Here is a 12,449-nt window from a genome sequence, read left to right on the forward strand (position 1 = left end):
ATAACAATTGTGTTTGATTCTAATATGCATAATAATAAATTTTTATTTTTCAGAACACGTTTTGTGAGTAGTGAAGAGAAAAACATCATTAATTTCCTGGAAATGCAACGTAGCAAATGGGTAGAAAACTGCTATGAGGTAAATGTATAATTTTGTTTTTAATGTACACAAATTTGGTTTGCTTTTATCTTCTATTTAAATAATATGCATTTTCTTAAATCTGGAAATTTTAAAGTATCTTGATGTTGCCTACTGTGTGAAAACGAATTCATAGGACTGAATTATTTGTAAATTCAGATTGAATTAATCTAATTTTTCCTTTTCTTTCTGCTCTTCAGTCAGACATTTTCATGCATTTGTGTGGCAAATGTTTTATTTAAAATTCCTTCCTCTGTTTTGATTAGTTTGTATTTTCTTTGTAGCACATTTCACATTATATTTTTCTGTCATTTTATTTTAAATTTGTTTTTATTATTTTCTCTCATTTTGAAATTCTCTGCATAAGAAAATTTCATGAAAAGGAAAAGTTTTAGTTGGCCCTTCACAGTATAATTAAATTAGAAGTTTACATTTTGCTAAAAATAAACCATATAATTTCTTTTAGTTGTACGTTTAAGCATTACTAGATTAATTTTGAAAGAAAAGTTGGTTATAAAAGTTTTAAAAAAAGGTGGGGGGGAAGGAAAAAAATTAGGGAGTTGGGAAGTGGGGAGCATCAAGTGGTACTGGAAATTAGCACTACATTTGCTCTTAGAAATAACTATAGTAAATGCTCATATCATGTACCAGAGAGTCACAAATTTGAAAAAAAAAATTAATAAATAAATAAATAAAATAAGCTTTTGACATGTGGATGGGGACTTTTCTTTCCTTAAAAGTTTTAACCTCCATCAAGGTGTTTGTTCCCCAAGGAAAGACAGGCTAGAGACTTATTTATTTTTAAAATCATAAAATATATATTTTAACTCGTAAAATGTCTGCTGAAACTGTGTTTCACTTACATAAAATAACTACTGAAGTCCTTTTATTTAGGGCTCTGGTGCACTCCTTCTGCAATTATGGTATACCTCAGAAGTTGAGAAAAGTACCTGTGCTAGGCTCCACAGGCATGAAAGTTTTCAGCGTTTTTGTGGAATTCCGCTTTTTTGAACGTCACCCGGGCTGTTTCTGAGATCGATGTAGAACCATTGAGAAATAACAATCGGCAAATGTGTGGGGGGGGTAAAAGGAGGACACGCTCTCTTCCTCTTTTCTTTGTAAAAAAACTTTACATCATGCCAGAGATCGCGAAATATGTTGTTTTACATCAAGGCGAAGTAGGTGGGGCTTATGTGGAAAGGCGGAACTAGATGCACACGAATGTCGAATCAAGAACAAGCAACCGTCAAACGAGAGTTGACTTCAATAATTTCAAGGATCAGTGCTGGCACCATCTGTCGGACATACGGATAACCACTTGCATTCTCCAGTACACAAAACTTTATGTAAAAATTTAAGGAATGCTCATAAACTGTACAAAGAAGAGCTAAAAATAAAAAAGGAGGAGCGAGAATCTTTAAAAAAAAAAAAAAAAAAGCAATTAAACTTTGCAGAAAATAAAAAAAGTATCAATGGATTGTATAAAAGCTGCTGAAAAGAAATTAAAACTAGCTCGCAAAGGGAAGTTAGAAAAGTTGGCTGCAAAAGTAGCAAAAAAGAAAAGGTTTTTTCCCTAAAAATTTTTAATCAGGATTGAGTGAGACAGACAAAATAGTTATTTTTTAAATTCCTCCTTTAACTATATGTTATGTTATTTTGTTACTATATTATCTCACATGACTGCTTTTTCTGTTGTTATGTTAAAGTACTGTTTATTGAACTAAAAAGTGAAGATAATTGAAAGCTATAGTAACAGTTTTATATATATATATATATATATTATCTCTAAAACTTGTCATTGCCTGAAAATGGGCAGTAGTATATAACATAAATATGTATATTAGTGTGTTGTAATGTTGTGTACAGTATTCATGTATCAAGGGTTAAATTAAGTTACATAAAGAGCATCTTAAATAAGGTTAATTCATTACAACCTCTTGGTGATTTACTGATTTTTTTTAACGAGTGGAAGATAAAATTAATAGCAAAATAGTAAGTACAAGTATTATTTTAGTTTAATTATATGTATATGTTTAATACTTTTATATTAAAAAAATGTTTTTTTGGGGGGAGGTCACGCGTACGCATTTAGTTTTTGTGTAATTTTGTGTCTGCGCGTTGTTCAGCTTTTTTTGCCAACTTGCACTTTCATGCCTGGCTCCAGTGTAACTTAAGCTCTGACGCAGCAACGAGCATACTAAAATGTGATAGTATTGATTTGGTTCTTTGTTATTTTGTCACCTTAGAAATGTGCATAACAAGAAATAAAAAAAACTATTAATTCTGCCATGACTGTTTCTTATTGCATCTACATGACTCTGAATATCTCTAAGGGGAAATCAACTTTTCAAATTTATTACATATATACAGCATGCAAATTCTGTATAACATGTATTATACTTTATATTTAGTAAAGTTAGGTGAAATTTTTATTCATTTCAGTTTAATTTTATGTAATTTACTTTGTTTCTTCTAAAATAATTTTAATTTGCATGCAGATTTAAATGGTAAGTTTTGATTCTGCAAGGGATTTTAAAGTGATTAAAATTTTATATTTATTAATGTGTTATAACTTAGTCTGATCATGAAGTTGAGATAAGATATGTATGGCATACTTAATATCTCATAAATTGCTTTTAGCTTGAAGGTCCTATGTATTGGATGACTATGTGTGTGATAGTTTTTCCCTCATCCAAATGGCAAAAACTCAAGTTGAACTTTTTGAAACGAATTTTAATTCTTTCACAAGCAAGGCATGTCAGTCCTCAGGGAACTGCAAGTCTAAGTGATACATCAGTAAAAGATTTCAGTGTATATAAATCGTATCTTCTGTTCTTTGGATTAATAGATGGCCTTTATAAGAAAATGTTCAAGGTAATTTTACTTTGCATTTATTTCCTCTTGAATAAATTTCTTTGTTATGCAGTCTTCTTATTAAAGTTTCTACGTGAATAGTCTTTCTTTTGGCTTATATGAAAGTGTAATATTTCCATATACAGTACAAAGATCAGGATCAGGACTTCAGCGATTCTGAATTTGGGATTTTTCTGGATATTAGATCATCAGTTTAAATCTAGTAAGATGGCATGTAGAAATTATAAAATTAAAAATATAAAATCATGATTTATGAAATAATGAACCATTTATGATCTATATGGTACCAAATTTACAAACAAAAACAAAAAAAATTCTTTATTTACTTTATTAAACATTTCTTTCAATGTAAATTATTTAAGTTGCTTCATTTTTTGTACTAATACCTTCTCTTCAATTAAATAGACAGACATAATTTCTTGTTCAATTACAAAGTTCCACTGTTCAAGGGCCTGTAATTGCTGTGTCAAGAATTCGCGACTAACTTGTCAAATGGAATTTTTTTGTTTTCAATAACCTTTCTCTCACTTTCTTCACTATTAATAGCAGTATTTTCTGGATCTAGATCTATGCTACAGATTTCACTGTTAGTTAATTAATTGATGATTGGAGCAGTGTCATCGCACTGAAAAACTTCTGTTATCTCATCTTCATTTATTACCGCTTCTCCAAATTACTTTATAAAAATCCAACTGTGGTTTGCAATATCCGAAAGCCTTCGAATTTGCGACTATCGTTTTCATCATCCTCACCATGAAATATGGTAGCTGGCCATAAATTATGCCAGACATTTTTTAAAGTATCTGGAAGTATATCCTCCCGTAATCCATAAATTATTGGTCACACAAATTTGCTAAAATGATTGTTTCTTCAATAATGAGGTATTTTATTTAATGCCAAAGTGAAATTAAGAATCGGAATTCTCCACATGTTTTCTTACGGGGGAAAAAATCAAATGCTCATGTGTGAAGCATTAAAAAAATTCCAAAAAAAAATTTCTTGTTGGTGGCTTTTAAGGTCGACGTTCAGATCTCGGACTTTGTACTGTATAAGTTTCACGTGTATAATGTGTAAGAAATCATAATTAAAACTTGATTAAAAACTTTTATGCTATTTGGAATTTTAGTTAAGGTATATAATTCAGTAGAACTAAGCATAAAAATTAGGAAATTATAAATAATTTATGGGAAATTATTTCATTATTAAAGAGAAAATATAGTGTTTATCTAATTTTAGAACAGTTTTGGGACTTTTTACTTACTGTTTTAAATGTAAACAGTATTTTTTATAAATGTTCCATCTTATTGTCTTGAATTATAAGTCTGCATCATGATATCCATATTAGAAGGGCTTTTTGTAAAATTTTCAGAGGTGTTGATTTCAGTTCCTCTTCTACTACTTTCCAGAGTCCATTTGTTGTGGGTTTGGGCTCAGAAAGAGCTCTTTTCAAAAGACCAAAGGCACAGTACTCCATAGGTGAAATGTCGGAGCACTTCACAGGAATTTGTTGAAATTGTATATATGCAATACTTGTAACGGTCTTCATTTTATAAAGGAATGCTGTGGTACTTTTCTAAATATGACTTGTTGCTTTGTCTTGATAAAGTTTCACTTTTTTAAAGTTATTGGGATTTTAAAAAAGTGGAATATGTTCTATAAATATCAGATGTAGGGCTTTATAGTACATCGAGTTGATTTAATCCCCCACACACACATCTTAGTTTTAATTTCCCATTGTAAGAGAATCCTCCAACAATCATAAATCCTTATTGAAACTTTATGTGCATTGGTGCTACAGGTTTGTGCATTTTTTCTCTTTTTTTAATAATAAAAAGACTCTTTTTGCTGCGATCATTTAGGTAAACCCATGCTTCATCAAGATTCACAATGTATTTCCATTTACTTCTTGCTAAATAGTTTTCATGCGGGTTTCTACAAATTGTTCTGCATTGAGCCTCATGCCTCTTCAAAAGTTGATGAACATTGTTTTTTTTTTTTAAGTTGAAAATCTAGATTTATTTTATTTTTTGTTCCGACAGATGTATTTAAAGACTTTGTGCAATCGACTTCTGCATCAGAGGATTTTCTCTTATTACCAATAATTTAATTTTAGAAACATTAAAACAGTATGTACCATTTTTGGGTATTCATTTGGAGTCGTCTTTCTAAGTAAAAGTAATGACTAACAGTTCTTCCTCTTCTGATTAATAATGTTGCTTCTTTTGTGCTTAAAAAAAAATTTAATACCATGCATTTTATAATATTTTTTAATTATGGAATAGGAATATTTCTCTTTGGAAAGCGCAAAAATATATTCTTCAATCCACAGCTTGTTTACATGCAACATTTTGAAAGAGGAATGAATTTGAAAGTAATAGACTGTATTTCTCATTCCAAACAATAAGCTGTTGCCAGAAATTTTTATTCCAAAACATTTTGTCCAAAGGGGCTTTGTCCCTGAAGGACTATTGTTTTCATTTTGGATTTTATGTTTAGTCACTATAAACGGTGAATCACTTTTCAAACTGTTGCCACCAAATGTTAGAGTCCTACATTATATTTGAAGAAATTATATAATGAAAAATCTGCATAAATGTATGTATATTTCTTGCATTATGATAAAACAACGGTACATAGAGCCATCGAATTTTGAATGGCATAATCCTCCTACAAATATGGGCATGTGGAAGACCAAATTTAAAATATTATCGATTTCATATTTTGTAAAACTTTAACGAATTTTTGAGTAACAAACTCAACGATTTCAAAGCGAGCAATGATGACGTTGTACACAAAAAACATTTTTATCTCTAGCACACGAGACTGTGTATCGAATTCTAAAGATTTTCTAAGATTCTAAAGAAATTCTAAAGATATGCTCATTTTAAAATTATTTTGCGATATTGCTCTTGAACTGAGTTTTATGGTTTAAGTGCAAAGGACATGATATTTAATAAATAAAGGTAACATACAAAACGTTTAAAAAACACCCAACCGTTCAGATTTTTTTTTTTTTTTTTTTTTTTTTTTTAATTCCTTATCAAAATTGTTCTGAAAGTGTGTAAACACCCTCTTATTCCCCTCATTATTCAACATCCTAAAATTAAGACAAAAAGTGTAGTTTGAATAATTTTGTTTCTAATTTGTAAAAGTATGCATTGCAGCTATCATGGTACCTAAGCTTACGCTAACTGTTTCACAAAAGTTTGGCATCTGAGAATTTACGGTATTAGATGAAAAACAATAATATACATAAATAGTTAGCATGTTATAAATGAACCTTCTGAAATATGTTTTTAATTTAATGCTTTTATTAAACCTGTCAAATTTCGTAATATTATCATACTCTTTCATAGATTAAGAATGTATTTCAAAGGATAGTGTTCTGTTACACTAGCATGTGCATATACCCCCTTTAATTTAATGTCCCTAGTCCTGTATTAAGTTTTTAATTTAGGAAAAGCCACTTCAGAAAATATTAAAATTTTGAAATATGAAAAATTAACAACATTAATAACGGGGAAAATTTTTAATTTTCTCCACAATGTAATTACTATAACAAGGAACCACTTAGGATTTAAGACAGTTTCTTGTTAAAATTTCAAGATATGTGGAGCCAAGGCAACTTGTCTAGGAGATGTTTCATTTGATTGATTACTGTGTTCATAGCTACTAACTATCCTAATATTTCATTACATCTGCTTTTTAATTTTTAAGCTTTTGTTAAAAATGCTTTACAGTAATAAATGAAATTTATTGAATTAAAGAAGCTTATATAAATGAATATATAATGAAATCTCATATCCATGACTACAGGATCTTTCAAATTTAATCTGTTATTTCTTAATAAACTAAGCTATCCAAAGCAGTAGATACAGTTCTACTTTTTTTTTTTTTTATCTGACTGATTTAAATAAAAATGCATTTAATTCATGATATATTCAATTAAAAACATTAAATATTTTTATAGAATTACATTATATGTATGTTTTCACTTTTCAAATAGACAGAAGGTATGTAACGTTTTGTTACCGTAAATGTATATTCATTTAGTATTGTGCAAAATATTTTGTTTTCTACCTGGACCAACTCTATTTATAATCTTTGCTGATAACTTTAAAAGAGCCTTTTTGGGCTACTGTTAAAATCTGAACCCTTTCAGATTTTTTATTTTTATCTGTAACTAGTTTTTTTTTCTGCAGATTTTTAAACTTAAAAGTTTTTATTTATTTAATATGTAGTCATCTATGTAAATCATTTTTAATTGATGTATTATACATTTTATGTTAATTTTTATAAATGAGTTTATATATAAAATAAATGCATAATTCTTGTATTTTGAATATATATATATATATGGAAAAAGGATTAAAATTGTTTTCTTAATATAAAATTTAATTATTTTATATAGAAAGTAGCTGTTACTGAGAATGAAGAATGGGCTATTGTACTGGCTGATTATATTCGACAAAATGATCAGCCACTTTTGGAAGCTGGTGATAATCTGCTGCGTTTCTTTGAAGATGATCTGTTGCCAGTGCAATCTTTTGCAGAATTCTGTGATGTTTTGGGTAAATATCTCTTTTGCATTTATTTTGTGTTAGAATGTGCCTTTGATTAAAGGGTCTACTCATGCAGAATGAAGGGAAGTGACATCTGTAACTTTTTTAATAAAAAATGAAATATAACAATATGAAACTTGAATTACAGTTAGAGTGAAGTAAATATCACAAAAGAACACACTCTACACACAATGAGATTTTTTATTTCCCAATACCTCTAAAAGTTATGTTACTTAAAAGGTATGTTATGGCTAAGCATGCAGGAGTCTACATAACAGTAAAACTGGTCCACCTACTTTACAGCAAACTCTTCCACTTAAAGTGTTGAACCATTTTCTTAAACTCTTATTCATATTTTAAGGAATTTTGTGATTGGAAATATGTGTGGATGTTTAGTATTTGAGCAAATAAATGCCCCCCCCCAAAAAAAATCAATCAATGGTGATTGGAAAGTCCAGATATCTTATGTCTGGATTTCAGACTTTGCACTGTATAAGAAATTTATTTCAGGTGACACGCAGTCTGTTTGAATATTTTCTAAATTTGTAGAGTTTCTTTTATTTATTATTTGCTGTATCTTTTGCTTCTTTTTCTTCCATATAATTTCCTAATTTGATATATTTTGCTGTAAAATTAATTTAAATAACTATTCTTTTCTATTCCAATAGATCTTTTGCACGATATCCCAGATCCAGCAAGCTTTCTAGAAGACACGCTGCATATCGTTGATCTTCGTGATTCATGATTATTTTGCAATTCAAATCCTTGAATTCCTGTATTTTTTCTTTAGTTAATAACACTCTAACTAATAGAGGATTTTTAAAGTATTTCTTTGTTTAAATGATTTTTTGTTTTTACTTTATAATTTATAAGAAAAAAATTGGAGCATTAAAATTGTATTTTGTTTGTGTCTTAATTATATTTGTGAAGTTTGTTAATGTTTTTCTAAAAAAACAGTAAAAGGTAGTCAGTTTCAACTCTTATGCTATCCAAATGCATTTTATTCTAATGAGAATCATTTCTAAATAATGATTAATAATAATAATTAAATAATAATACACTGACTGCCAATAAGTATTTGGACACCTGTGATAGAAAAGAAAAACTATATTCAAAATCAATAGTTGGTAGAGCCTCCACGAGAGGTAATTACAGCGTGGACCTTCCGGGGCATACTTTCCACAAGTCTTTGTATGACAGCTAGTGGTATTTTCTTCCACTCGGCTTGGAGAAGACATAGAAGTTCCTTCACCAATTTTGCACGGGTAGTGCACCTTTGAATTCGGCGATGCAACTTGGCCCAGAGGTTCTCGATAGGGGGGACTCTGGGCAGGCCAGTCCATTCGAGGAACTCCATTGGCACCATACCAAGCCTTGGTTAACATCGAAACATGACAACTGGTATTGTCGTCCTGAAAGTAACAGGGGTCCAACCCGTAAAACTGCCACAACGTACGAAGCACATTGTCATCCAAAATAGTGTAGTAGGCATCGGAGTTGAGCTTACCATGAACGGAGACCAAGCGTCCCAACCCATACCAGGAGAAACTACCCCAGACCATAATTCCACCTCCGCCAAACTTGACTGTTGGCACAATGCATTCTGGCAGGAGAGGTTCTCCAGGTAGACGCCAAACCCAGACCCTGCCATCCGTACGGTAAAGGGTGAACCTTGATTCGTCACTGCAAAGAACCCGTTTCCACTGATCTACGATCCAATTTCGATGTGCTTTGCACCACATTAACCGAGCAGCGCGGTTGGACTTTGTGATCAAAGGCTTATGGGCAGCAGCACAACCATGAAAACCAAGCATATGTGCTTCCTTACGGATGGTATTCATTTAAAGAATACTCCCGGATGCCTGTTGAAACTCCTCGCGGATTAGGGCCATCGGTTGGGTGCGGTTCTTCCAAATTTCTCTGGACAGCTGTGATCTGTCTCTATTTCTCAGTTTCTTTGGTCTGCCAGCTCGGGGCACATTCCGACAATCACCGCTCACCTTCCACTTCTTAATCACATAGACCACTGACCATTTTGGGTACTTCAGATCGCTAGATATGTCCCTTAAGGATCGCCCACATTTGTGATACCCGATAATTATACCTTTCTCGAAATCAGAGAGCTCCGAACTGCGAGGCATCTTGCTTGCGCCTAATGCTGATGCTGTTTCCTACACGATATATACCAGTGGATTCTGTGACGTACCTTAGGACTGCAGATATCGTCATTTGCATAGGTGTCCAAATACTTATTGGTAGTCAGTGTAATTCATAATTCCATCAGCTAACAGGACAATCAGAGTTGTATTTTATTTGTTTTCATCGCTAATTTTTTTTTATTTCACTAATATATTGCTTAGATGGGTTTTTTAAGGAACACTCAGTAAATTTGGAATTTTAATTTTAATAAATGGCAACACAGATATATTAAATGAAGAAATCCAGTTTTTATATCATACCTATATAAGAAACATTTTTAGTTTTCACTGACATTGATTTTTCGAGTCTTCGAATGACAAAAGTCTTTTAATGTCAAGCACTATATTAGAAATATGAATTCTTATATCAGAAGCAAAAATGTGTTTAGTTTGGCTGCTGCATAATATGAAAAACCTGCCCCGTGCAAGTATGCTGTAAAAAGTAAAATATGATTAGCATTTCCATAAGTTTAGATATTTTCCAGTTATCATTCATTTTATCATTTATCACCATTATTATTATTCATTATTTATTTATTCATTTGTCACCATAAAAAGATCATAATAATTTTTTAGTTTTTCCCTGTGATAAATTCTAAAGCACAGAATTGTACAAAAAGGAACATTAGTGGGGGCTTAGATTTCTTGTTTCTTTCTCTCTGAAGAACGGAAAGTGTGCAGAAATCTTCAGTAGTACTGGGATATTTGAAGGGCATCCAGTTTTTGCATTATATGTGACTTCGTATTTTTCATTGTTTCATTGAGCTTTGGTACCTCGGGGCGAAAATCAAGTAAATTCATTCTGACATTTAGTTTTTGGTATAGCGCAAAAAGAGTTCACAATGCCAGGTCTAAGAAATGAAAAAATGCTTTGTTTACTACTTCTTGCCTCTCTTTCTCTGTGCTGCATAAGAAGATAAGTGTTCAATGCAATTACCTCCACCCATGGTATGGTTATAAATCAGTTCAAATTTCGGGTTTTATTCTTTTATGCATCTCTATCTCTAGCATTAAATATGTATTAATGGAGAGTTTTTTTTTTTTTTTTTTTTTTTTTTTTTTTTTTTTTCCTTGTACTTCTATGATAGAAGCAAGACCATCAAGGGCCATTCCCACTGGGATTTATCTGAGCTCACGGATTCATTTTCCAGTTATCTGGAGAATTATTATACACATACACACATACTACACTCATGTCCATAAATTAAGGATAATTCAGAGTCACGCGGAAATCGAACTCTAAAATAAATATATCACCTGTAAAATCACTACACACATCTTCAAGAATCATATGCAAATTTCAGGAAGTAACCAGATGAAACCTATGGTACGTCACAATGACGAGAGTGTAAGATATATAAGGAATACAGGCAAAGAAGTAAAATTGTTCACAGGCGTCTTATAAGCATTTCAGTGCAATAACCGAATAATTATGACACAAAGGACACATTTGGAGGATTTTTTACATGGTAGAATTATCGGCCGTCTGGAATGTGGGCGTACCCAACTGGAAGTATCAGACAAACTTGAAATTGCCCAGAGTGTCATCTGTAGGCTTTGGCAATGATTCCAAGATGATGGTAATGTGAGTAGATGTTACAGCACAGGTTGCCCCAGAGTTACAGCGCCGAATGAGAACCGGTATTTGGCAGTTACTGCCAAAAGAAACAGGCGGAGCACAGCCTCAGACCTGTCTCTTCAGGCACTGGTACGACAATTTCAAGGCAGACCGTGTACAAACGCTTAGGGCAGATTGGCCTATATGCTCGTAGACATGTCAGATGCATTCCACTTACTGCAACTCACTGTCCCCTGCGGTTAGCCTGGAGTAGAGAGCATACATTGTGGACACCGCAACAGTGGGCTTGTGTGATGTTTTCTGACGAGTCCAGGTTGTTAAATAAATTGATATATGAAGAAGCAAGTAAAAAAAATAAGAAACGTATCTTTTCACATTTTTTTATTGAAACTTAACAACACGTGCACAACATTACATCGGCATCCATAGCTCGCACACAGAGAAGAGAGAACTTGGTGTTGCCAATACGGTAAATATAAATGTACCAAACTAACACGCCTCTTTAACATTTATATTTACTAATTACAAACGAACATAGATATAAGCAATTTTTCATCTTTACCATTTACAATTAAGCATAGATATAAACAATAACATTCAACACTTAACACAAATTATTTTTAAAAAAGTTTCTTTCATTAACTTAAATGTTAAAATCAAAGTTAAACACAATTTAGTTTACATAAGGACATTACCAAAATCTATTTCATTTCAAGCAAATATATTTAAATAAACAGTATACAAAATTTATTTCAATTTCAAACCTTCTCTAAATTTCATAAATTTAATCTTTCCTAAAGACTTAGTAAAGATATCTGCAATATTTGATTCTGAATCAATCTTTACAATTTCAATTACTCCATTTTGAACATTTTCGTGAACATAATGATATTGAACTTCTATGTGTTTTGAATTTTTAGTGAAGTTCTCATAATTAGCAATGGCCAAAGCTCCTGAATTATCTTCATAAATTTTAATGGGGTGAGTTATATCAGCAAAACCATCATTCACAACATTTTTCAAGAAATTAATTTCTGTCATAGCCTCAGATAGAGCAATATATTCGGCAAAAGTGGAAGATTTTGTCACACAATTTTG

General features: G+C 31.5%; 1 protein-coding gene across 2 annotated transcripts in view; it reads left to right on the forward strand.

Moving 5' to 3' along the window:
* Window positions 1-8,490, forward strand: part of poe (E3 ubiquitin-protein ligase-like protein poe) — a 281,770-nt gene extending 273,280 nt beyond the window's left edge. For both annotated transcript variants that reach the window (XM_085822285.1, XM_085822286.1), the window contains exons 66-69: window positions 54-138; window positions 2,779-3,012; window positions 7,424-7,583; window positions 8,243-8,490. In XM_085822285.1, coding sequence (XP_085678411.1) covers window positions 54-138; window positions 2,779-3,012; window positions 7,424-7,583; window positions 8,243-8,319 — 556 coding nt within the window. In that variant the 3' untranslated portion in view covers window positions 8,320-8,490. The remainder of the gene's footprint in view (window positions 1-53; window positions 139-2,778; window positions 3,013-7,423; window positions 7,584-8,242) is intronic.
* The last annotated feature ends 3,959 nt before the right edge of the window (window positions 8,491-12,449 follow it).

Source organism: Stegodyphus dumicola, chromosome 8 (genome assembly GCF_044657685.1).
Source record: "Stegodyphus dumicola isolate Sdum_Otavi_A_Nest chromosome 8, ASM4465768v1".
Taxonomy (NCBI): domain Eukaryota; kingdom Metazoa; phylum Arthropoda; class Arachnida; order Araneae; family Eresidae; genus Stegodyphus; species Stegodyphus dumicola.